Raw genomic sequence first — 27,765 nt, forward strand, 5'->3', positions numbered from 1 at the left:
TTTTCCTTTAATCATCTTTAGCCAAGATTTAATTGCTATATTTAATGCACCTTGAAGAGTAAACAGTAAAAATATATTTCAATACTGATTGACTGAAGAAAGAATATAGTTTCTTAGAACGCAAACAAAGCCCTGGTATTTAGACAGCTAAAACAGTTTTTTTTTTCTTTACCTGTTGTCATGACAATTCCAGCAAGGACTTTTCTACGTGCATGTGGAGATGTGAAATTTTCTGTCAAATCACTGAATTTATCTACTACCAAGCGTGCAACAGCATCTGCTAAAACCTGTTGGATCACACAGAAATGAACATTAGAAAATTAAACAACTAAAAAAAGCTACAATAGCATTAGGTTATAAAGATTTGCACTTTTAAATGATTTGACACAACATATTAAAAGTGTTTGTATTGTTTGCTTTAAAACTGGACAAAGATTTTGATGCATCTGCACAATGTCAAGGAGTTGGCCAGGTCCAATTTTCAGGCACACTGAACACTCAGAGTTCACTACATGTGAAAATAGAGTTCTTTGTGCTCCATGACAGGGTCACATAGCCTTATGTAAAGCATCAAAATACCTTACACTCATGATCACTATGAACTTTTGAGGCTTTGGAGAACAACTGAATAGAGAGATGAGTCAGTATTTTCATGCTCAAACCTCAAAATATCTCATTTCAGCATCCACAGTGTTGGACCTGAAAGAAAGATTGAAGTGCAAAACCAGCCTCTTCAAAGCAACAGAGAAACCTTTTATAACAATCAAATTAATTACCCAGTTACTGCATAAATAAGAATGATTGTTTTCAAAAGAGTTTTCTTGTTTGTTTTTTATTTGTTTGTGTTTTGTTTTTGTTTTTTTTTTTAATAAGACATACAAATTTAAGAGTGTAAGACATCACTGTACAACCTACCTGTCTGAAAATTAGGAAGACTTAACTCTTTCACCTTAAGGAAAACTTGAACAATAGCCACAGAGCTGTAACTTGCCAGTTGTGCTGACAAGCAACATCGTTCAGGCTCTACGGGGACTAAATTCATATTAATGAAAACTTCAAGATACCATTCCTGCTCTTGCTGAACTCCGATGATGGTTCAGTTCAACACTGCAGCTAATCTCACCTGCTGATTTTAAGGCAGCTGGAACTATAATAACTAGAGATGAATCAAACTCAAATTCCTGAATTTTCACCAGAAAAGACTCTGAAAACCAGGGCAATCTATGCAACATTAGTTTTGAGTAAAAACCACCGTGTAAATATCTGTTGTTGGTACTACCTGTTTTCCGCAAGTACTACACAAAGTCCAGTGCCCCAGTGATACACCCAGCAGCACAGTCGATCACTTCGAAAGGAAAGTTACATGTTAAACAGAAGCAGCTGCAATGCAGGAAAACCCTTTTTGGCACTGTTTTTAGACAAATTAAGAGTGTCCATAAGAAGAGGCCATTTAAGGATGATGGCTCTTTCAGACACCATCACACCCCCAGGCATGCACGGACCATAATAGGACTTCAGACTTTCACACCCACAGGAAAACCCAGGTTTAAACATCTCTACATGCAGATTCCTGCAGCCTGGCATTAAATCCCTTCCATGCAGCGCCAGGCATAAAAGACTGGGTGTGGTTGTCTGCATGCTGACAGCTGGCAGTATTCAAGATGCTACACCTGGCCCACAGGTGGACGATTCAGAAGTGCACAGGTCCTGCGCCAGGTCTGCCAGTGCTGCACCGATGCTTTAGATACCTGAGAGCGTCTTATACAATGCTAAACACATGAATAAGCAACTAAATCAAGCCCAGAAGGACATTTGGGGCTGAGATGCTTCTGTTTATGAACTAACCACAGGACCTTTCTGTATGAGAAGAAAATCACCACACCTCCAGAGACAGCCCAAGGAAAATCCACAGTGCTGACAAATCTTGAGCATAATCTGTTCCAAAACCAGACTAACAAAGTCAAAAGAAAAGTAAAAAGAAAAGGCTTGAAGACTTCCAGCCTGATTCACCACTGCTTTCTTAACAACGCTCATGAGAACTGACAGACTAGAAACAGAGGACTAGAAACACAGGAACTCTCAATGTTGACTTCCTTCTGGGAAAGCTTTTGCAGCCAATGAAGCAATAACTACAGCTCATGTGTCATGATTTTGGAGCTTGACATCTTTTTCCAGAATCTGACTGGGGCATAGAGCAACTAGCAGTCAGTGGTGACTGAGGTCACATTTGCACCAAGCTTCAGCCCATGTTTTGCACCACATGACTTGTAGAATCAGAAGACTCTCAACATTGTGAATACAAATTTTCTCAATGCATTTGAATGGACTACAATTCAGAAACTCTTATCAACAGATTGAAAAATTTTTCAGAAGCTCAACTTTGTTCAGAGGCTACCATCACGTCTGTAGAGGCACAAGCTTCTCTCTAGCTTGTAGCCATCCATTGCAGCACTCCAGTCTTGGGAGTGGTCCCATCACATTTCAGTGAGATTTAGATGCATTGGTTTAGAGCTGCAGTTAAAGCAGGTACAGTCCTTGAGAACCACACTGGGGTAAATTCTTCCTGCCTTCCTGTGCTTATTTCAGCACCTGGCTTTCGGGGCACCAGCACGAAGGCTCAGTACTGGTCCCATCATGGGGCTGGTGGTTGCTGCAGCACAGTGGAGGGGATGGGAAGCAGAGCATCAGAACACCGTGCACCATTGCTACCCTCTACTATAGCTTGCATCTGGGCAAAACCAAGTACAGACAGGTGCTACATCAGAGATAAAAAATGACAGTCCCACACGGGGGGAAGCATTTTCCTTTCTCCTTTAAATGAAGGCTAAGGGAGCCTTGATGAAGTTGGTCTCTGGACAGATGTTAAGAGAGGTTTTTTGCTTATGTATTTGTAGACTGAGGGATAGAGAAGATTTTTTAAAGTTCTGAAGAAGCTTGTATTAGGCAATCGTTGTAGCTTTACATACACTTCCCAGATGCTGAACATGCTTATTATTATTATACTCAGTGAATACTCTAAAATAGTCTCACAGAAAGACTAAGAATTATAACAGCTGAAGGCAACAGCTGTAGATAACATATGAGCTTTCTAGGGTTAACCCTACAATTTTCTCAACTTCACAGTAAGATTTGTAAGCTAGTAGTCTCCTGAATTAAAAAACTGAAATAGAAACTTCTTCCTCACTGACCCTTATTATGGCTTCTGAAATTAATATGGATATATTCTGAGTCCAGTTTTATAAAAAGGAGAAAAGTGATGAAAGGAGAGAGAGAGGAGAAGGGAGGAGAGAGGGCTGAAAAGTGGCCTCACTATTGCAGTGAGATTACTAAAGGTTACAAGGGAGATGAGCAACATACACCTAACATACACCTATGGTGGAGGATGTCTCAGAAATAAAGTCAGGCAAGGGCCTGGGAAACCACGGAGGAAGCCTAGCCAAGAGCAAGGGCTCTGTACCAAGGAGGCCATCATGGCAAACTCAGTCCGCTGCGACCACCTCCAAAAACAAGGAGGCAAAGTTTCTCAAAAAAAATGGTCTATCTTGTTCTGTTGTCTTGTGTTCAGGTCCATTGGAAATAAAGGCACCAGGAAAAAAAATTATTCACCACATGAAACATGCTTAAAAACTCGGGTCCTCACCTTAACTCCTTTTACTCCTGATAAGCAAGAGGTGGTGAAAATGAGATAGAGATCCTACTAGATAAGAAATCTCCAAACTTCTCTGACTAGCTTTAACAATCTGTAGACCTTAAAATTGTTTCAAGGGCACTGAAAATAAATGCCAGATTCTGAAAGAACATATAAATCATTACTCCAGAGCACGGTCCTGACTAGGTGCTTTCCCAGAAACAGTTTCCAAGCCCAGCCACATGACAATCTCTGTATGACCTGGGAACAAAAAGTCACGGGGACAAATGAAACCTTGAATAACTGATATGTGTATTAAAGAATGCAGAGTCCTTACTGGGACTCCAGACAGGGTTACGACAGCCTTAGCAGCAATTCCTCTGCCATCACCACGTGACATAGAGCAGAGAGAACTGAATCACCAGAAGACACAGATTTTTGGTAAACGGGAAGGTAGGAACTGGATGAGAATCACGCAGGTTATGATCAGGCCACTGCACAACAGGGAACAAGACTTACTGACCTAAAATGATGACCTTGCTGTCCCCATTTCAAATCATTTCAAATCAAGGACACAAAGCTCCACATCAAGACTAGGCCACTGACCTGTCTGGGTATGGATCTTTCACTTCTCTTTCTCTATATATTCCTTTTCATATAAATAAATACTAATTGTAGCAGAAATTGAACTCATCTCTCACCTTCCCAATGAGTGCCCTAACGTCTGACAGAGATTCTCAATGCACTCTCCTGCATTAAATCATTATTCAAAGTTGGGTAATTCAAAAAAGGAAAGACCTAAAATAGCTGACAGTTTGCTCATTAAGGCGTGTGAGCTCAAAGCTATTTTGGGTGCATTGTTCCTTTCCCTGATGAAGCTGCAGTGAAACCAGTTCTTTTCTACACATACAAAATTATTTGGGTTAATAAATATTTTGCAGCAATTTTGCATCAGAAAACCCTCCCTGATCGGCTGTGTTTTAAAATATTCTGAACCTGGTCTGTCTGGATCTGAAGGAAGGCCTCTGTAGGCCACAGAGATCTTCCCAACACAGCACAGATGTTCCACGCAGACAAACGCTGGTTAGCATCAATGTGATGGGGCACCCAGGCAGCTGGAGCTGGGGCACTACATGGGCTGACAGCACCCAAGTCTCACTGGAGAACTGACTGAAGACCTCCCAGTCTTTTGTGCACTCTCTGGATCTACAGTGGTCCTCCTTCCTTTCAAGCACAAATGTTCTCCCTCAACTTCATTTCTTCTTACCTTCACAACTGAAGGCATATGTGAACTTTCACAAGCTGATGAGCACTGGCAGTGTCCACAGTAGGTAAAATCAGGATCAACTGGGTCCATTATCTCTCCTCTGACAGTGACCAGCACACACACTTCAGAGGAGGTGCAAATATATCTACACTAATAAAACAGGTTAATTATTTTCTAGTTCTCCAAAGTTTCCTGTATTTATTTAAAGAAACTCCTGCCTGGCAGCAGATTCTCTGACTGCTTGTGCAAGCGTATCTTCAACATTTCTTCCAATTCTATAGCAATTATTTCAACACCTTTTTCATTAATTTTCATATTCAGTTTTATCTTTATACTAGGCTTGAATTTGTTACATTCTAATTCTCCTGTATGTGCTAAGCTGCCTTTTTCAATAAGCTGCATAGGTCTTCTCAGTATCCTTGCAGAAGAAGCCTTCTCAGATCTCTAATCATTTTCATAACTAATTTGTACATCTTTTCTACATTTGAATACTTCTTCTCTACCTTTCCCCCCACCCTCGAGGCTAAACCAGGATTAACATAGCACTTCAAGTGAAACGACACATTACAGCATTGGTTCTCAGGACACTTTTTCTCCTTAACATTTTGTTTTAATGTGTCTACAGCAATATACAGGATGTTTTTGCCCTAAGTTGAATTTGCAATATAATTAGTTGAGTATTTAAAAGTACTCCCTCTATTGGATTTTTACATTTATTTCATCTGCAACTACACTGCTTCTTTACGTAGCTCAAGTTACTTTCTCTCACAACAGTCCAGCTTTTGCTGATCAAAATAACTGTTTTTAAACTTCAATATTTACAACTCCAAGTCTCTCGTTTCCACATCTTTGCATTCAGGCTAATCTTTTTAAGTAAACAGTTTAAAGAAATCCAAGAAATACCATTAAAAAGCTTATGCTGAGGTTTTCCTAACACAGGATGTCAGTGGATACCCTCCACCATCAGGTTCCTCCAGTCTGATGGAAACCGTCATCTGCAAGGCTGCAGATGGAGCAGCCTTGACCAATACTTCACTGAAAATCCCCAGGCGGCCTTCTTTACTGCTGGCAAAAAGCCCATTACTGGGAGAGAGATCATTGTACTGGGACACACCAGGATGCATGCAGTTGGTTCAAAACAAACAAGATGAGACTCTTTTTCCCAAAATACATACTTAAATGGTGGAACTAACTGCTGCAGGGTGCTACAGAAGATAAAAGTTTACAGAAGTTCCAGAAATTATTGAAATTTTGGGGGTGGGGGGGGGTGAGGGGGGTGGGGTGGGTAAGAATCCATCAAGGATTCTTAAATGGAAAGGCACATCATTTCCAGCTAAGAAAATCTTTGAGACACAAACTGCTGAAGGTTGGAAGAATATACTGGGTAAGAACTGCTATAGCCCTTTTCTCATTTTTTTTTTCAGGGCATTTGGTACTGGCCTCTGTCCATGCTGATTTTTTCTTTCAGAGACAGAATAATACCCCCTCTGACAGAGGTGTGAGCCTTCCTTGGGAAATGGTGGGTGCCTAAGGGAAAAGAAAAAAAAATCAAAGGGAAAACAAGTGATCTCTGGGACATTTATCTCTGGGTGAGAAAGAGATCAAAAAGAAGAAATAGAAAAGTCCAGCAGAGTGCCCGTGGCCCCTGAGATGTCCGAGGAACTGCTCAGTGGTGGGGGGGGACTGTCTGTACTAGGATCCCCTGTAATCTTACCACTTCCCTGAGCTGAGGCTGCTGGCAAGGACCTGGGCAGGGTCTGCCAGCTTTGGTCTGGCCCAGTAAGGCTCTTGATATGATTCAGTGCTCAGAAATGCTACTTTCCCCAGTAATCAGATTTGGGCTTCACAATAATAGTTTTCAAAAAGCTGGTTCTATCAGCTTCCATACTTCATCGATAAACAGGTGACCCATTTGTCTTCAGAAGTTATTTTAAAATACTGTTCACATTTCTCTGTCTTTTCCAGATCTCAACAACCATAGATACCTACCAAATCTTTAGACCTATGACGAACGAGGTGTTTTAAATGTTTTAATGATTTTAACCTAAGCATGTTGAAACACGTAGTTGTCTTCCACAGAAAAGAATAAAACTTCAAGGACACATTTTAGAGCCCTTGGTATATGCTGTAGATTACTGTACAATACAGGATATCCTGTTGGACTTGGCATGGGAGCTAAAATGAGGATGGCTATCAATTTACGAAATGTAGTTACCCATAAAAATATTTTCTTTGTTTTGGAGAGGCATATCCCTACCCCACCGGACTGACAATTTCTCCCATTTTAATACACAGAGTAATAAATGCACAAGGCCTGATTTTCATCAGTGTACCTTCATCTGCTCTGAGGCACATGCTGACTTACTGGGTTTAAGTCGCTTTCCCAGCAAAGAGATTTTCCTCACCGCAGGCAACAGTGCTTCATCTATCACAAAAGGTCAAGCTGTAAACAAGCAGATAAGCTTGCTTTGCACAGACTGATTTTAAATGTATTAAACCACAGGACCTTGATAACCCACTTTACTGGCCAAATGATTATACCCGTATCTATTCAATAAGCTAATCTCTGATATCAACTGTCCTTCTCTATCATTTGATAGCTTACATGTGTATTCCCACATTTCATTTTCTCCAGAGTGCTTGCATCTACCAGAAGGTAAATAACTTTTGACATGTACTTCACCCAGAACTCCCAATCACCACCCAGAGCAGCAATCAACTTTTTGCTCCTCTCAATTCTTTCCGCTCTAACAGTTTTTCTCGCAAGGCATCACAAATTAACACATTAGCTGCAGACACCTTAGACTTCTGCCTGCTGCCTACCAGATCCAGAAGGTAATGGCACCTCTCAAGAGGTGAGGTGTCTGGAGCAACACACTGCTTTTCACCACACAGCTCTGAGCTGAGAATGCATTATTTTGAACCTGCAACCCAGGCAGCAATTCCAACATCTGCATTGGCAGAGCTACATTATACTTTCATTCCTTCCACTGGGCTTTCAGTGCTTGGAATTTTTCTCCCCTTGCATGTTTCTAGTTTGCAATTTTTCCAAATAAAATCATTATTTTGTTTGGTCTAAGGGTTGTTACAAATCTCAACCTCATCTGCCTCACTCCTGTACTCCCCAATGTTTGTGACTTCACCCACTTTAGGATTATCTCCAAATTTAATATACTTACACATATTCATTAAATGCTGTTTAAAAACAACTGTTTAAGAACTCGAGTTAAAAAAAAAAGGAAAAAAACAAAAGCACAACCAAACATCACAAACGCTTAAATCTCTGATTACTCACTAAAACGTACCAGAACAAAATCACTTGTAATAGACCATGATGTAATAGATCAATTCCAATAACTTGACAACTAATTATAAATACAAGCAGAGTAATAAAACACAGCAAAGTGCAGAAAGAAAACGGATGTCCTGATTACAAACTGACCAAAAGACTCAAAATCAATAGCTGACTTTTAATGGGATCTAAATGAGACAGTACCAGCAACCCGCCCCTTCCCCACATGGTGTAGTATGCTGAATTACTCCTACAAACACTGGGTTCTCTTCCACACTGGAGTAGCCTTTTATGCACATCTGCAAGAAAGGTAAAATGCAAGCTGGCCCTAAGGTATGCTTTGTTGTAGACAATATGGGCATCAAGGTCAGTGTTGGAGTGCTGGGGGGAAAAAAGTTGCTTCCATGTGTTGCTTTTTTTAAAAATTTATTTATTTAAAACTGTACCTTAAGCTCAAATGCCTAGAATTGGCCACATAGTTTCTGCATACCTTGCACAGCATAACTACAGAAACAGCCCACTTATGGACTGGCACTCTGGGACAACGAATAGGTTCACAGAACTGAGAATGCAGGTCAAAAATCTCACAAAGCAAGGAGCTCAGAAGTACCCATCACTGTCCAGTGGTCCATTGAAGTCCCTTAAAAAGGCTGTGTAAGTTGTTATGCATTGATCTGCTGGGCAGAAAAACAACTTTACCCCCTCAGAATGATAAAAATGTGAGCTGTGAGAGAATATAATGATTCTACCTTCCCCATCCCAGAACAAAACTTACCAGAAGTCGCCCTGAAAAATTATTCAGGGCAAGAATTATTCTTATTCTTTCCTACTTCATATTGCAGTTCCCATTTTCACCATTTTACTGATTCAGGAACTAGTAACATGTAAAAAAACAGTGATTTTTTTTTGGTGTCTGATGCCAAATCCACCTTTAAAAGCACTATTTTAAAAGCAGTCTGAAATAGCTGAACATACCGAAGAAATCATAAAGACCTGAAATAGCATAATCCTAGATTTGAAAAAGCATGAAACATTCATAAATAATCCAATAATTATGCAAGATAAAGAGACAGCATATAGGAATTTCTAAATAATGCACTTTGTCTATGCAACTAGAGGAAACAATGTACTTATAATAGTCACATTTATATATACTCTTCAACCCCAGATTATAGAATGACATTGAATCAGACATATAGTATTTTTAATGAACTTTAAAACAATGTTTTTGAGATGCCAAAGGTCAAAGCCTCAAAACTCTCATTAGAATAAACAGAAAGTTGAAAAGAATTCACGGGAACTTATATGTATATGTATGTATATATACATACGTAACAAGCACATGGATTTAGACAGACATATCATTAAAAAGACCCAATGGATGTAGTACAAAGAGGGCAGTCAAAAATTCATTATTGTACTTAGACTGGGGAGAAGCACAAGCAAATAAGGGAGAATTTTTCTTCACTAAAAAAGTTTAAAATTACTTAATTCTAGCTTCTTTACATTTTTTGATCTCTGTCCGGTATGTTTGCTACCTTCCCTACTTCACTAATTATTTAAACTATTTCTCATCCCAATTTACTTGCCTAAGTAATTTGCATATAGTTATTAACTAATTTGGTTAGAGCACCATCGTTTAGATGACAGCTATTTAACCACAGGTCACAGATACATGCACTGCAACTCTGCCTTTTATTCAGACCCTTGGAATAAGTGACATTAGCTTCACCTAATCTGTCCTTGACTTCCATTACTCAGCTCTGCTAACAGTTTCAGTTTGCAGAAGAGGATGATTTTCTTCTCTGGTAAAAACGATTGTGTCAGATAATAATACTTTCTTAAGCAGTAAATCCTGACTTGAACTCAATCTATGCACAGATGTCTAAGACAAGCAAGCCATGGTTCAATCTCTCCTCAGCACAAACAGCAATGTAAGCTGGAGTTGAGGTGGGCTTTGTGCTCTACTACATGATGTGATCAAAGCTGAAAAAGCATTAGCAACAACTCTGTCCAACAGAACACAATCATTTCAGACAATTGTCAGAAGACATAAACGGATTAATCACCTAATACAAGCAGTGTACGTATACATATAAATATATATATATATGTATATATTTATATATGTGTATAGATATAAATATATGTATATATTATATATATGTATATATATGTATATATTTATATGTATACACACACAAGCACACACACAAATAAACACACCCATCCATCCAAGCAGAATAAACAGCAGAAATGTTGAAGCTGATTCAAAATGATTCACCTTGGCTATTACTGGTCATTATCTAAGCATGCTGAAAAACACCAAAGGGCTTCTCACCTGTGGCAAATGCAACTGGAGCCCCTCACTAGGAATGGGCTGTCGAGATGGAGTCTGATCCAGCTGCATGTTAAACAAGGATGCCAAGGCTGACTGAGCAGCCCGAGCTTTTGCAAGCTTTTTATTCCTTCCTGATCCTTCAAACGTTTGACCATCCACTGCAACAGCCATGACAAAGTTTTTGGCATGGCTTTCCCCACTCTCTGAGAGAAATTCGTACTTCAGTCCTGGCCGCAGCTCATTCAGGATCATGACAGGATTCTTTCCGCTCGTGGTCGGGTACGGTGGTGGTGTGGGGAGAGGTGACTGGGTAAGACTGCTCGCTACAGCAGATGACGATGACAACCCGTAGTCCCCACTAGAGCTGAAGGAGCCATCCCCATTGGACCCTAGGTAAAAGGAAGCATCAGCAGGAACTGGAGTTTCAAATCCATTGAAAAGTGTGTCAGGAAAGTCTGCCTGGTCAGAGGTGAAGTCTGTGTTGACAGAGAGAGTCCTTCCCATTGCGAGGTGCGCTTCTGACGCATTTGGGAATTGAACGAAAGACCGCAGAGCCTTCTCAGCAGCATGAAGCTTGGCTTTCTTTTTTGTAGGGCCAGACCCTTCAAACACCTGCCCATTAACTTCAACTGCCATCACAAACATTGGAGCATGAACCGGCCCTGTTTGGGACAGCAGTTTGTACTGTAAACCAGGTTTAATCTCATTAAGTTGCATCAGGGCATTCTTTGGCAAAACGGGACCTGGCGTTTTCTTCCTCTTCTTAGGGCGAAATTTGGAGTGGCCATTGTTGCCCTCCTCCAAAAGACGCTTTCTGCTGCTGCTGCTACCACCATTGGAAAGCTGAGCCCCCTCCCCGGTGCCTTGCACACTGCCGTCCTTGGGGGGAACGTTGTCCATGTTGCGGTTTTCTTTAACATCAGTGCTGCTTGAACCTGCGGTGCCCAGAAAGAGTAACTTACAATGCCTTCGTTGCAGGATCTTGTAAATGCAAAATTTATAGATTCCTTTATCGCTCTTTATAACTGGTTAAGTGATGTGTGCTCACTGATTAAAGCTTTTGCAATATAAATGGAGAGCAATACTTCTTGATAATTCAAGAAGGAGCACATTCAAGAATTATTTTCAAACAATGCATTTGCTACTTTCATATAAAATGCTGCAGCTTTTTAGTTTGCATTCAAATCACACTAGAACAAAATTTTTACTTGATGTGAAAAATGCTTTAAACCAGAAAACTAAATTGTATTATTTGTAGGATACACCTATAAAATAAAAAGCTACCATTACTAAATTAAAAATGGATGCTTAAGACCAGTTCTAGGAGATTGATATTTAATTCTACTTTATTCTTATTTTATTAATGTTGCATTTTTGTCTTACATGATTTTATTTGCTCAATTTGAGAAATGACAAATAAAATCGGTGTCATGAAAAACTAGGCAGTTTTTTGGTAGGTAGGCACCTTGACTGAAGACTGTATGAATGTTTTACTTCTCTTTAGCTATGCCATATTCTCCAAATTCCATTCTTTTATGCTTTTCATTTTTTATGCTTTTCCCAGCATTCATTTCACCTCACCTCAGTTTGCTCAGGACCTTCAGCTGCTGGCTGCCCAAACAGGACTGCCTGCCCACTGCATGGCAGCTCCAGCAACGGGCCCGTTCAGCAGAGCAAACCCCTTGTCCAAACAACTCTGACCCTTTAACAGCCTTCACTGAACCTAGTGACACGCTCATCTTTTCTGTACACCCAAAACAGGTGAATACAGCTATATGGATGCAGCACAAAATGAAGAGAAACAAACTGTGCTTCAGCATCTCTCTGCATATGTAGTCTTAAATTTCAAAACAAATTTTATCACGTATCTATTCCATCCTCAGAAAAACAGCTGTAAAAAATGCGTTTGACTTAGGTTGCATCACAAAATTACTACGTATATATCTGTACAGTCTTTTATTGAGAAACATTTTATTTGCCATTTATATGCAGCTTTTAAATTCCTTGCAAAAAAACTGCTCTCCTAAACTTGCAAAACTAAAGATCCTCTCTTAAGACTACATAGAACACAAGAAGTGTGACAAAATCTGCACAATCACAATGAGGATATTTTAATGGGAAAAAAGTAGTATTGCATGATTAATTTAACGATTCATTATTTACTTTCTAAAGTACAAAGTTGGAGTAATGATACATTAGATATGTATTTAAGAATTATGTTTGCTATAACTGGAAAGTCCTCAGTTTTATCCTGATTAAAAAACTAACAAAATTAATTATTTGTGCTTTATATTGACATTCATGAATGAAAAGGCAAATTTAGTAGGTCAAGCGCATCTAACTCTTCTGTTCCAAGACTCCAAAGTATCTATTACTGTATTAAATTCACACTGATAGCAGGTGATAAATATTTATTGAAATTAGAGCAAACCAAAGTGGAAGCTTTCTTCCTGACAAATTTCAAACATGCTTTAAATCTTCATTAAGTATTCACTACCAGGCACACATCACTTCGCCCAGGTTACAAAGCTGATGGAATGGTTACTAAATTTTCATTTATAACATCCTCCAGCAAAAGCTCGATAGGTTACTCCTTTCGGTGCTCAAAGAAGAAAAAAAGGAAAAAATAAAGATCAAAAGAAAAACACCAAGTAGGAACACATTTTGTTAAAATGCAGTAGCACAACAAAGACTTGTATAGTATTGAACATTAAATTCCAGTCAAATGCAGTACAGAATGAAACACAAAGGGTTTGGGAGCATTTCATGGCTACAAATCTGCTAAATTTAATAAAGAATCTCTTGTAATGTCCAGCCACAAATTATATTGTCTGCAGAACGTGTGCTGAAGGGCCATGACTGTCAATACACAGTGTTCATGCATAAATATTCTTTATCATACTACAGTGAAGGAATTTAAGGAAAACAGAATAAATTATAAAAACTTTCTTACAGTGTGTTTCTTACCTGAAGCTGTAATTCCAAAAATTATCTAAAACAGCATTTTTCAAACATTGTTCTTACTAGTGGCATCAGAAATTTGCTACCGAACAATGTAACTTTTGTGGGCTAAACAGAAATCATTCAGTTAACACTAAAAAATGGTTTCTGTTCACATCTTTCTTTCTATAACCAGTGCCTGTGGAAGCTACATAAAGAAAATATGAGTCGAATAGACTCCAACTGACTGTAAAAAGAGCAGTTCTGTATCCAAGTTCAACAGCTGGAGCAATTGCAGCTTGGCCTGCAATCATCCTGTTCTCTCTTAGTTCTTCTCACATCTCCTTATTTCCATTGCTTTTTGAGCAGATCCACTGTGGGTGGTAAGGAACTGGACACATTGAAGATTTTGCACTTTTTGTTCTGTTAACACAATGTTTTAGAGACCGTAATACTCTGGGAAGTCTCTCAATCATTTTGAACGGAATGAGGGAGGACAGCTCTACCCTGAAAGCCATGGCTAACTAGGGATCCCATCGAAACTCAAACTAGGAACATTAATATTCAAAAGGAACAAAAATTTTGTTGCTCTACAGCAGTGTACGCAGAAGATGTTGACCACTCCACTAATATTCTAAAACACAGCTTAACTCACCTCATGGGTCTGATTTGGAGACCAGCACTAAGTCTTGTGCTGCCACAGCTAAAGTAAGGCAGGAAAATTAGAACTGTAAATGTTCATACAACAGTTTGGGTTGGAAGGGACCTTAAAGACCATCCAGTTCCAACCCTCCTGCCACAGGCAGGGACACCTCCCACCAGACCAGGTTGCTCAAAGCCCCATCCAACCTGGCCTTGAGCACCTCCAGGGACAGGACATCCAGAGCTTCTCTGGACAGTGTCTCACCACTCTCAAAGTGAAGAATTTCTTCTTAACATCTAACCTAAATCTCCCTCTTTCAGTTTAAAGCCATTACCCCTTGTCCTGTCACTACCTGTCCATGTAAGATGTTGCCCTCTAATGTTAAAACACAGTTAGAAAGTACAATGCGTTGGAGGGAGCTGAAAGGAGAAGAAAAAAAAATCAATAATGGATGTTTTTCATATTTTTTTTTCTTAAATTAAAAAACAACTTATTGCAGTTGACAGGTGACCACATGTTACAGTCTTGGTAAATCTCCTAGCAAAAACAAAACCTAAGACTTTCTAAAAGATCCTCATACTAGATGCTATGTATATGCTCATTTATGCATTTTCCAGTCTTTAAATAAGTTTCCGAGTAATGAATACTTTAAATAATCATTGAATACTTTCAAGCTGATCACAGCTTTTTGAAGTTGATCACAACTGTTGTGTATTCAGCTCCTTCAAGTAGTGTTAACAGATACAAACACATGACAACAGGGTCATGTTTTCTTAAACATTAACACTACCCATGATTTAAAAGTAAGATAGTTTTCATAAGACTAGCTTATTTTCCCATCACTAAAAATAGTTGGCAGTTTTGACTAGAGACTTCAGTAATGTCAGCTGAAGCTTCTTTGGTAAAAATCACAACTGACAGCATCACATGCCAACAACTTCAGTGAAAGGAAAGTTCTGCCACTGAAGTAATCTATTTGAGAGGTTTACAAAGCTGACAGCACTCAAAGAAGGAAAGAGGCATAGAAAATTTTCATGCTATTAAAAAAAAAAAAGTTCTATCCAAGCATGCTGGTTTATTTTTTTCCCCATGTAATTAAAAAACACCTCTAATTAAGATTCTTTATTCAGTGGGGATCTTGCCTTGCTCTCTCCTCCATCTGGTATGGAGCACACTTAATTATGTTTAAATGACTCTTAGCTGAACCACAGCTAGAAGGATGTTTCTAGATACCCTTTATACAGTTGCCCTCATTTACTGGCCTGGGGAAATCCTAAATAAGTCTTTTTTATTATTATTTTATTTTGATATGAAACATATACATAAAAAATGTGACTTCTTGTGATCACCTTTTTAGAAAAAGGGGAGAAAACAATCAAAGAAAAAGGTCAGGACACACACTTTAGCAAGTGTTACAAGTGTTCTGCAAAATATACCACTTCTCCTCTCCTGTGAGGTAATTGATAAGTATAGACTTAAGAGAATTGACAGAATTCATAGAATCACTGAAGTTGGAAAACATCTCTAAAATCGTTAGTTAACCATTAACCCAGCACTGCCAAGTCTACCACTAGACTACATCCATAAGAACCACATCTATGCATCTTTTAAATGTCTCCAGGGACGATGACTCAGCTACTTCCCTGGACAGCCTGTTCCAATGCCTCAGAACCCCTGTCAGTGAAGAAATTTTTCCTCATATCCACCCTAAATCTCCCCTGGTGCAACTTGAAGCCATTTCCTCTTGTCCTATCACTTGCTGCCTGGGAGAAGAGGCCGACCCCCAGCTCCCCACACCTTACTTTCAGGTAGTTGCAGAGAGCAATAAGGTCTCTCCTGAGCCTCCTCTTCTCCAGACTAAATCACCACAGCTCCCTCAACCACTCCTCATACAACTTGTTCTCCAGAGCCTTCACAAGCTTTGCTGCCCCTCTTTGGACATACTCCATCTCTTGTAACATCTTCTCTTCGTTCAACAGATACAGGAGGATGAACTTAAAACCTGAAGTCTGAAACACTGTTTTCTTGAGTGCATTAAATGTAATCTCATGACTGTCTTACACTTCTGCAGAACCAAGACAGTTTGAATTCTAACTTCTGCATATAAATTCTAGTTATTGTAACTGTAAGGTACAAATATTGCACAGGTTCACCTTCCATTTCCCCAAAAAGGAGTTACACAAAATAACAAAGGCTTTTACGGGCACTTCTGATATCACACTTTGCCATCTTCAGTGATACAAAAATACAGACAGATAAAAATAAAAAATCTTTGTACAAATCGAGGTGTGGCACTTAGGAATTTTGATTTTCCTCTCCAAATCTGATAATTTAACATTCCAAATTCATGATGTTTGTGTGGTCATACAGATGCAGAAAAGCCTTCTTACACCTTCTATTAACTGGGGTCATCCAAGATGATGATGTTACCTGTGGCTTCTTTTGCAAAACGTGATACAGGCAATGCACCTCAAAATTTACTTCTGGTAGATCAATGAAGTTACACAAATGCATATCCCAAACCTGTAACAACTCAGCAGAGGCAGTCTCCTGACAAGACAGAAAGTTCAGTGAATTTGAATTGCTTCGCTATTGGTGCACTAGCACAGAAACAGAAGCAGACAAAACCTGAATATCTTGCTTAAGGAATTTACAAGGTGACACTATTGAATAGATGGTATTTTGTTCAGCTCAGGAAGGCACCATTCATGCTCAGATTTACTCCTATTGAAATAGGGTATGTTTTATCTGAAGAATTATCTCACGGAAATTATCCAATTCACCTCTTACCTTTTTTTCCAAGTTCTCCTCACAGAACCACTCTTAGAAATAGCTAAAGCATCCAACTAAAGAAATTTATTTTAAAGTAAAAAAAGAAAAAAAAGAGAAAGAAAAAGTGGAAGTGGTTGCAAGCATATTTCAGTGAAGATCACTGTGTCAGTCAAAGAAAAAAGAAGAATTCTAGTCCAGTTAAGTTTTTGGCTTTTATCTGTTGGCTTGTTTTTTAAACCATTTAACATCTTTATCTCCCAACAAAAATATGTTGTAACTCCTTCAAACTGGATTACAACTCATCTGTTCCAAAGCCTCCTATACTGCTAGGCTTTTTCAGCTTTGCCAGAGATTTAGACATTGTCACTTAGGGGAAATAAGCACATTTGTTATTATATAATATACAATAATTTACAGTCAGGCATAGCACATAAGCATATCAAAAACAGAACAGGTCTCTCATTCATAAAAACAAACAAACAAAACAACAGTTGAAAGGACAGAAATCTTTACGATATTTTTTGTAACATTTTAAATGAGAACAGTTTTCTCCACAGGTTATTAGATCTATATTACACCACATATTTAGCAATATCATAGCACTTCACCAGTGTTTTCATCAAGATGATAGCTGGTTTTGTGCTTAAACACTTCATTAATTCAGTAGGTCGGTGTTGGAGAAACCAGCTTCTAGAAAGAATACTCAGCCATGCAAGACCTGCAGGGAGTTCTTCTAGACCCTCATTTTGCTTTTCCTTAATTCATTTCTGCTTTCCCTTGTTTATTTTATACACTTCAGTCTCCTTCATTTCTCCCCTGTCTTCCGACTGGTCCCTAACCCTCATCATCAGTATTCTTCCCCTTCCCGGTTTTACCTCTTCCAGTAAGTTCCTGCCTACTGGATCTCAGCATAAGCACACTGATGGAGGACACTGCATTATCTTCCACTGCACAACAAACCTCACTGGCAGGCAAACAAACCTCACCCAGTACCTGATTATTCAAGGTGAAAAAGCTCAGAGAGCCCAGCATGATTAGTCACCATTAACACAGTTTGTGCACTACAGGAATCGTCATCCCGAACACATTCACTTAATGCATCGTACAAGACTTGGTATTCAACCTCTCCAGTCACCATTCGTTCCACTTTCTCAGGTAATGATGATCTTTATTTCCATCAAACCTCACAACTAAAACTGCACAGAAGGCTCTCATGCTGAGAGTGCCATACAAATTTGCTCTCATACTGACCCAGCCTACCTTGGTGACTTGTAACTCTACTGCCAGCCCTTCTGAGAGGGGAGTAATTTGCAAAAAAGCAGCACAGTGCACCCACACCTCAGGACGGGTCTTACGTGCTACCCATGCCAGCACAGTGGGAAGCACAGGTCCCATATGGAGCGTGTGAATGCAGTATACCAAACTATTATTAATGCGAGAAATCCATCTTCATTACTTCAATGCCAGTCCAAAACACAGTAATATTTTGTACAACTAAACAGTTGTTGGAAGAAAAATGAGAGACATAAGGTATAATTAGACTAGCACATAATCGTGTAAAAAACTTTTAGTTCAAAAGCTCCGATTTACTTTTCTATACTGTATTTAGAAACATACAAAAAATCATTTTAATTTGTGCTTCGAAGTTCTTTCAGTTACCCCTGTGGTTTGTGAGAAAAAGTCACCTTAGAAATGATTACATAGTTTATTATTGTGTAAACAAACACATCTTACTCATGTTTTCTTCATCGTCAACATCCATTGTGAAATATTTTTGCTGGTTTCTTGGCTGGCGAAGACTGCTTCTGTCTGGAAAACACAGAGAGTGGGATACTTAAGCTTTCATGTACCAACATACAAGGTAAACTGTTAGATCTCCAAAAGCAGCAGCCTGGGCACTAACTTTGCTTTGGCCTGTCCATGGCTTCTTCCTCAAGCAACAGTGTGCAGTTCAATCTTTGCACAGTATTTCCTCAGTGTGCCTATTTCTGTAAGCTGATGCACACTCTTGCAGAACTGCAAATTCTGCAATGTTTCCAATAATTTTTTTTTTCATATGGTGAACTACAGTTATTTTTTTTTTAATCTGAAGGAGCGCATAAACTATTTTATCTCACTACTGGTAGTTGTTTTCTTTAAAGAACAGTTGCAGATAACTCCAAGTGTCAGCAATTTGTGTTTGATGGCAACTTTCATAATAGTTAAATGAAGCAATGCTGTTCCCACAGGGATCCAGCAATGTGTCTCAAGGTAAAAATAACGTCAAATTCACTCTGCAGGTTAACACACAGACAATTCAAGCAGGCAAGACAATGAAAATGCAGTTGTTTATCCACCATCATACTGATGAACATTTGTTTGGTTTATTTTGGCTAAATCTGGAGCCAAGATCCCTCCTTAAAATGAGCTGATACTCATCAACCAAAAGATGCAGCCCCACATCAGATGAAGGACAGAGTGGGTCATGTAATCCTCTCTCCTACCTGCAGATTTTGCCCATTTTCTTATTATTAACTGAAACGCTCGGACTACATTACATATAGGTTATCTGGCTGTGGGGAAGAAGATTTTAACTTCTTTTTTTTTGGTCATGCAGGTATTTTTGCTCATGACCTCAAGAGAGAGAAATCTAAAGGTGAATGTAAGCATCTGACATACAAAACGTTTTCTATTCAGCATTTTGTTTGAAAGAAAGCAATATTTTTATTCAAACCATAAGCACTAGTTAGGAGGTGATTGGTTGGGAGGGGCTGTGTTTTTACCTTTTTTTTTCCCCTTAAACTAATCAAGTACATAACATCTGTTGCTTTCTACGTTATTGCTCCAATCTCATAATTCCATGAGTGCTCCAATAGGGAGCACTGAATCCTAAACCATGCCAGAAATATGCAGGGACACACATTTAACAAAAGATCCATTATTATAGTTTGGAAAAAATAGCAGAGCATTAACATGCTTTACATTCTTATGCTGGAGCAGATCAAACTGCGGAAAACTAATTTGTCTTGTACTTGCCAATCTATTGAGTTCTGTGCACGTGCATTTTCTAAAGCATTCACAACGAAACACTGTGCTTTCTACGTTCTGCATTGCATCACTGTTCTTTATAATGCATTCATTTTCTGCCAATTCTTTACAATAATTAAACATTCAGAAGCTACTGGAAGACAGTAGAATCCAGTACAAATGCAAAATAGTTCTGTGATAACCTAGTCACATGTAATATCTATAAAGTAATATCTATAAATAATAATAAGTAATATCTATAAAGTTTGATTCCTTTTGCTGACAATCAAATTAAACTGAGAATCAACTCCTACTTTGCAGTACATCTTTGATTTTTTTCAACATTCTTTTGTTATTTTCAATAATACCATTATTTCCCATCAGTTTCAGTCTTTTACTTTGCTTACTTTTACCACAGACAGCATCAGTTCCAATTACCTGTGGACATTTTATTTACACAGTACATATCTTCCTAAAAATCAGCAATTACACAGATACTTTTGGGCGAGTGTTCAGAATACTCAGGATGCAGCAGAACAAGCAATACTGACTCAGCCTGAGGCTGTAATCACATATGCTGTCTTAGGTGGGAACTAGGACACTTGGTCTCACCACTCCCTCGCCAGGCCATGTCACCTCTTCATCTCTGCTGACAGCTACCGCACAGCCACACCACGCAGCCAACCAAGAGCTGTTCGTGTCCGATCAGATGAGGGGTCTGATTCCTCACCACATGGACATAGCTAGCAGTACCAATGAAAATACCTGGATATTGTGGCTGGGAAGTAAGAAGAGAGGCATAGTGGTGTCTTAAGATGTTGCTGCCAATAAAGATAATACACTGTGAAACTAAGGGCTGAGGTTGTAGCTGGAAGGGACAGGGAGAACAGAGTGGGAAACAGCTCACCTGTGCCTTCAAGAATGTGGAAGCACTGGAAGGCACGCAGCATAGAAGACACTGCTTTGTTTCACGCTACAGTATGGGCTGGTACAGTCAGTAACTGGGCATGAGCAAAGCTCACCAGTAAAAGTGAGGTGGCTTAAGTACACTCAGACTCCAGCAAAGCATGCCAGAACATGGCTCGGATCAAAATCACAGCTCTGCGAAGCTGGACTTCTGAAACCCAGCTGTCCTCAGCTCAGTTATGATTTCACTCAAGAAGGAACAGCGTTTTTGACTTTCGTCCTTCCAAACTTTTATTAGAGCAGATTCTATAACACAGTAAAACTGCGATAATAAACTCATTCATTGCCTGTAAATAACTCATTTAGAAATAGCCATTCAGAAACCTCTCAGGTCCGACAGACACAATGTCTCTGTATTCATTCATAATCAACCTTTGATAATTTTAAGTGACATCTGAGCAATGGCAAATTCCACAAAGGACTGCAATGGAACTGTGCCTTTGCACTGAACAGCAGGCATGACCGAACTCTCAGCTTTATTCCTAACAACCTGCTCTGGAGTAAGTGACACAACCAGAGTAACAGTTTTTGGGAAAACTACAAAAATGTTAATTTTGTAACAAAAGATAAGAAAAAAGGAAAAAAGTTAATCGTTGCTCAGTAATTTACAGAACTTTGAAAAAATAAGGAATAATTCACATAAATATTAGTTATCTGATTTGGGTTCATCTAGCCCATGCATATACGGCATGTTATTTGCGCAGTATGACTTGAGAAAACCTGACCCTTGCTTGTAAGAACTGTTTTTGCTCAGATATACTGCCAAAATAAACTTGGGATTCCACTGTACTATAGTAGAGGGGATTTTTGTTTTCAACATGGAGTGCAAAAACCGAAGTCCGGCTGTTTATTAAGTGCAATCACTGTAGCCAAGTGATTCTGCCCAGTCGTACATGCTGCAGTATTTAGAATATAAGCAGTACTTCATAAAACCTTAATTTTCTAAATGCATTATAAGCCAGTCATGTCAAACAAAAATGACATCTAAACGTACACTGTATGCTAATTTAGGTGGAGTCATAGAAAAGTACAGTACACTTCAGTATTTTGAAGTCATAAATACATTTGAATACACTTACATGTTATATATAAATAATAAAAACAATAACAAATAATTAAAAATAAATTACATACCATATACTTATATTATAAATATATTTTATGTTATATAATTATGCAGTATTTATATCATAATTTATTCAATGAAATTTATCTTCCTACTGTTTGAATATTCTGTATTTTTATTATATGAAAAGAAGTTTTGAAGGACCTTTCTTGATTTTTTGAAGGACAGCTTTCTTGATTTATCCTCATCATTGAAGAAAAACTACAGACACCTTGAAAGGAAAGTTTAATGGCTATCCAATTATATGTTAACAGAGAATGGCATATATAATCGTTAAATGTCATGAAAAAAAAACACACCAACAAATCCCAACAGATGAAACAAAAATGGTATTAGAAGATAGTAAAAGGCAGAAAGCTGCAACTTCAGAGAAGTTCTGTATTTTTTAAAAAGTACTTTACTTCCAAGCTCCAAAAGCTAAGGGAAATAAAAGATTGGAAGATCCCAAACGATTCTGTTCAAAATATTTCTTTTGATCTGTAAACCCAAGCAGAAAACATTGAAGTTGCACTCAGTAACGAAGGTTCAAACCTCACTGGAAAACCTTTGCATGTTTTCATTTATAACCTGCCCCCTAGTACTTGGTTTTGACAATACAGCAATTAAAACACTACCTTTTCGCTCCGACCGCTTCTTACGCCTCCTTTTACACCGACGTCCAACCGTGCTGAGGGAAGTTCCCATGCTGAGAGCCCTGGGTAAAAGCGATGCCATGCACAGTCCCCAGCCAGCCCAGGTCACAGCCTGCTCAGTCCCTCTCCTCTAAATATACAGTGACATTTCAGTGTTACAAGAGCCACAAGGAGCATCACCTCTGCCGACTACATGCAGTCTTCACCTATGCCAGGTCCCTTCCTCAAGCAGAGCGCTGCAGCTTGCTCCTGTCAGCCGCAAGAGGCACATGTGACAATTAACCCTTGGGGACAGCTTGGCAGTGAGAGGGGCGAGGACAGACCACAGTCTTCAGATGACAGTATCAAAGACAACCCCACGAGTCTTCTTTCATCATTACTGGGTATGGAAAGGGAAATTTATTTTTGCTTATTTTACTATTAAAAAGAGGAGGGCAATTCTTTGGCTTCGATCCAGCCTTACGTGTATTCTCAGAAACAGGGAGATGTAAGAAAGAAGTTTATGCACCCTGGCTGCAAAAAACAAAGATGCCTTCAGCATCCTTGATAATTGTTTCACACTTTCCTAGTTCTATATTTCATATATTGCCTAGAAACACACCAAATACATTTGTGAATAACACAAATCAACAAATCTCAAACAGGAATGTTTCAGTGACATTTTTCATACAGCTTTTCTTATCCCAGGTTTTGCTAACAGACTTACCAATGTCAACAGTCACTGTGTCATTTTCCAGCCTTTTTATAAACAGAAAAGCAACATGTGCCCTTATGTGATAATATGGTACTATCCTGTTTCAATTTCATTGAAATTTTCCATTTCAGTCCTGAAATAGAAATGTGGGTCCTGGGCAACAAGAGCAGGGATTGAAGGCGAAAACTATCCTTTAATCTTGCCCATAGATTAAACCTTACAGGACAGGAAACATTTACTGTGAGGAGATGGGGCCCCATGAATTGCAGGATGACTGACCAGAGGGGTGCCAGCTCCGCAGACTTCTTGAGCATGTTACTAGTGTGAAGCGGCTTCTCTGACAGATCACTCCCAGCTCCTCTCATAGACCTTCAGTGCATCAGGCTTTGGCTCTTTGGAACTGCATCAGGCTTTGTGCATCATGCATTTTTCAGTGCCTTAGGCTTTGGCTCTTTGGAAGACAGAAAACAGTCAAATCTGGATAAACTCTGGTAGATGACTGATTTGAACCATTGTATTGTATTTTGACAGCTAGCCAGGCTTACATTTTTGGAAAATGTATCACCCCTGGCATCTTAAATTAGGCATACTTCACTAACCAAAACCAACATATCCCAGCTCGCCACTGAAACTGAGCTGACCTGCTATCAAGATCCACCTCTCCACCTGCTCCCTCTACTGCTACTTGTTCTCTAGGTGTCAGGAAGCAGCTTTTCTATCGCCTGTTTGTGACGGAAAGCTTCTGAGGCTGACTTGACGTGATTTCTGCAGGAAGCCTAAGTGCTAAGGGCTACAAACTCTCACTCACTTCAGAGGAGTTCAAGTTCTACTTCAGCATCTAAGTTAATGGACAGTTGCACTGATTGAAGAAATACTGCACGGCCCATTCACGTTCAGTTTGCACAATTTAAAAAGAACTTATTGTGGTGAAACAAGCCACCAACTCCATGGCTTGCTATCACGTGTTCACTGGTTAGGAGCACAGTTGGAACTGAATCTCATCACCATTTAATACCAGTTTCCCAAAATGGCCTCCCTGGGACAATGAGGCTTGATCTTCCCCTACAGGAGGTCAAATGTCTTCTGGTTCCAGCATCTCTGCTCCTTTCTTTACTAAGCACCATACGCTTGGGCCCACAGACCAGCGCATGCTCTGGATTAATATAGCAACACTTCCCCCTTCATGTAAAAAACAGAAACAGTTTCATTTGAAAGTGACAACAGTCTGGCATTGGGGCCTGGAATGCTACATCCCAACAGATCTGCATGGTCATGGTGAGATTACGGTGGACATCAAGGAAACCAATACGAAGCCCACTGCTTCAATGTCAGCACAAGCACTGCCTGCACTTCAAAAAAGCACTTTTCATCTGAACAGACATCATTTAAGCCTGAATGTAACAGTTCTGTACCTTGCTAATTAACAGTTTCAGGCCAAGTTTGACATTTCAGTTCACATTAGATGTGTGTGACAGGGAAAGGACAAGGTCTCCATGTCCACGAAGGACAAGCTCCATTGATACACACAGGGAGAGAAAGGGAAAAAACACTCCTCAGGAAAACGGAATTGTACATTTCAGGAAATGTATTACCTGAAAAGTTTCCATGCACCAGCAAAAAAAGAATAAAAAATCTGCGCAAGTCTCATTTACTTATAGATTTGCCACTATTATCATCTTATACTCTTTGAAGAAATGTCTGCACGCTGTATTTTGCAAGCATTATTAGTGTCTTCTCTCTACATGCAATTTGTGTATTTTTCAAGCACTAGGATGACATCATAAACCAACAGCAAGATTTCTTTCAGTTCGGTTCTGTAGCAAGAATAAATATAAACTAGCAGTAACTGCTAGGATTTGCTATAGGCTAATTACAGCATAAGCATTTGCTTTTCACAGCAAACACATTGAACACAAAGCTTCTGGCTGCACACCAGAAATTCCAAGCAGCTTTGACACCATATCCCTCAGAGCTTGCAGTTCAGTTCCTCAGATTATTAAATCTGCTCAAACAGCACCACCTACTGCTACACTACATACATAATTGATTTTACATCTAATATTCCATTGACCAAGAAAGCCTGGAGCTCAGCTCAAAATTAGAAATAACTTATGATGTTTGCAGATTTATTTTAGAGTAAACTATTTTTGTATGTCTATTTATTACGAAGTTTTGTTTTTAGCTATCATCAGCTATCCTTATGGGCTTTTCTTCAAGGGCTAAATGTTTCATTTTTTACATTATTTCTGAAAGATTCCTTAAATACCTATGAATGTCAGAAACGCATTTAAGATGTGCAAAATTTCCAAGGAAAAGGTGGTAGCCATTCTGAGAATAAAACCCAGCAGCTTAGATCTCTCATTAAGTAGCATATACATTTCTGTCATAATTTAGAAGATTACAGTTGCAGCTACCAATTAACCCAATAGTTAATTGGAAAAGAGATCTAAAATAGTTTTAAAGCAGGTTTAAAAAGTCCCAAAGATCTTGATGCTATTAAAAAAAGTCAAGCAGGTATCGTGAGACTTGCTTACAGGCTTAAGCCTGCTTGTAAGCTTACCAGGCTCACGTACTGGACATATTTCTTCCTTTCCCAATTACAATCAGTTATCAAAATCAGATCAAATACTCAAAAAACTCTTAAGTCCTACATGTCAGCTTTTTATATTTATTTTATTAAGATGGACTGGATACAAATTTTAGGTCAAATAGGTAAGTACTTTTTTGTAACATCAACTTGACATAGTTAGATATTTCTCAACAATATTTTCCTCTATTTTCAAATTGTTCTGATCCAATGTTCTTGAAATTGCTTATTGTACAAACATAAAATTTTTAAGATATGAACAACTGTCAATACATTCAGATGAATTATCTCTAATATGTATGCATTAGTCAGCGTACAAAGAATCTTGCGATGTATTTATAAATATGGTCTGCTTACCTTTTTAGCTACTACTGACACATGCTGATTCTGCAACCTGCAAAAAAAAAGAAAACACATATAGTATTTTTATCTTTCACAGATGGTAAGTCCTGACCTTAAAAGGGACAAATTTCTGATTTGTGAGACTAAGCAGTACATACTGCATATTAACGGTAATAAACAGTACATCGGTAGCAGAGCAAAATCCCTTGTAAACCCAGCAAAGGGAAGAGAAGAAACTATTCTGGATATTCCTGGTTGGGGAAAAATAAAAAAATAAGAAAAGACTGAAAATGCCTAGCATTTAAATCAAGAAATGTTCAGAAACCACAGGTAGAAGCAGCTGTTTAGCAGAATCCAATCTGGAATCTCTGCATCTTCTTGAAGAAAATGTCAGCAAAAAAATTGGCCAATAATGGTTTAAAACTAAAATCAACTTCTGTGTTACCACAACCAATATATCCTGCAAGCAAATCTCAAGTTGCCTTCTTAATTGATTTTTTTTTTTAACTTAAACCTTAATTTTTATTTATAGTGGTTGATTTTAACCCATATAAGCACCACCTCACATTGCACTCCCCTTTTCAAACACCATTTTCTTGATACATCGTCTTGCATTCTCCTAAAGTCCCTGCAAAACTTCAAAGTCCCTCAGCTAGCAGCACTGGAAACAAAAGGCTGATGTAGAATAAGAAAGATACAGGATAACAGAAAAGACTAACTCTGCAAGAAACTTTCTTTGATTTACACACACACACACACACACAACATTCCTGCTCAATCAGGAACAGAATAATTTTGCTATTACAGATAAACTTCTAGTTATAAAAAAAAAAAAAAAATCTGTGAATTTAGCAATGTGAAGATAAATTATTCTAAAATGATCCTGATGTTCAGCAAATTAAAGAAGTGATTTCCAAAGAAATAAAGTATTTCAGTCAAGCGGTGATGTTCTGTGAAAACACTTGCAGTTCAGTAGTTGTTTGGGGGGGTGGAATGGGACACACTTACAGTAGTGGATATATATTGTACCAGGTAAAAGATTTTGGTATTTGCACCTTGAAAGACAAAATTCCCTGCTATTACACTACCCACAAGAGGGTGCTGGCACTCTACAAAGTCTTTCTCTAAGCAAACTTAATTCAAGTTATACAGCACACATATACAGCAATGGGCACAACAAACTTATGAACGCATACATTATATATTGAACTGTTTTGGTTCAGCTAGACAAGAAAGGTTCTGATACATTATTTAAAGTTCCAATACTGGAAGACTGCATTAATTCAATCTTTTTTTTTTTTTTTTTCCCAAAGACACTTCAGTTTCCCAAAAGTGCATGGTGGCATTTTTCAGTAACACCACCAATCCAGAAAAACACAACAATAATATTTTGGACTTACCATAAAGTACTAAAAATGTTCGGAAAGCTCAATGCAGTGTCAACTGGAGTCAGTTTCCCAGACTGTAACAGGCTATACTCAAACACACCAAATTGTAAATCGCCATACTGTGGACACTGCACCTACATA

The 27,765-nt window shown here is 38.7% G+C and overlaps 1 protein-coding gene across 5 annotated transcripts in view; it reads right to left on the reverse strand.

Moving 5' to 3' along the window:
* ADARB1 (adenosine deaminase RNA specific B1) overlaps window positions 1-27,765 on the reverse strand; it is a 74,426-nt gene that overhangs the window by 23,623 nt on the left and 23,038 nt on the right. For 2 of the 5 annotated variants that reach the window (XM_035570466.2, XM_035570476.2), the window contains exons 2-5: window positions 26,252-26,288; window positions 18,618-18,692; window positions 10,529-11,463; window positions 173-287 (exon numbers count right to left, since the gene is read on the reverse strand). In XM_035570466.2, coding sequence (XP_035426359.1) covers window positions 173-287; window positions 10,529-11,463; window positions 18,618-18,645 — 1,078 coding nt within the window. In that variant the 5' untranslated portion in view covers window positions 18,646-18,692; window positions 26,252-26,288. Of the gene's footprint in view, window positions 1-172; window positions 288-10,528; window positions 11,464-18,617; window positions 18,693-20,501; window positions 20,668-22,595; window positions 22,722-26,251; window positions 26,289-27,765 lie in introns of those variants that run through there. The other 3 variants (XR_007708447.1, XM_050711425.1, XM_035570458.2) reach the window with 3 other exon arrangements.

Source organism: Cygnus atratus, chromosome 6, assembly GCF_013377495.2.
Source record: "Cygnus atratus isolate AKBS03 ecotype Queensland, Australia chromosome 6, CAtr_DNAZoo_HiC_assembly, whole genome shotgun sequence".
Taxonomy (NCBI): Eukaryota; Metazoa; Chordata; class Aves; order Anseriformes; family Anatidae; genus Cygnus; species Cygnus atratus.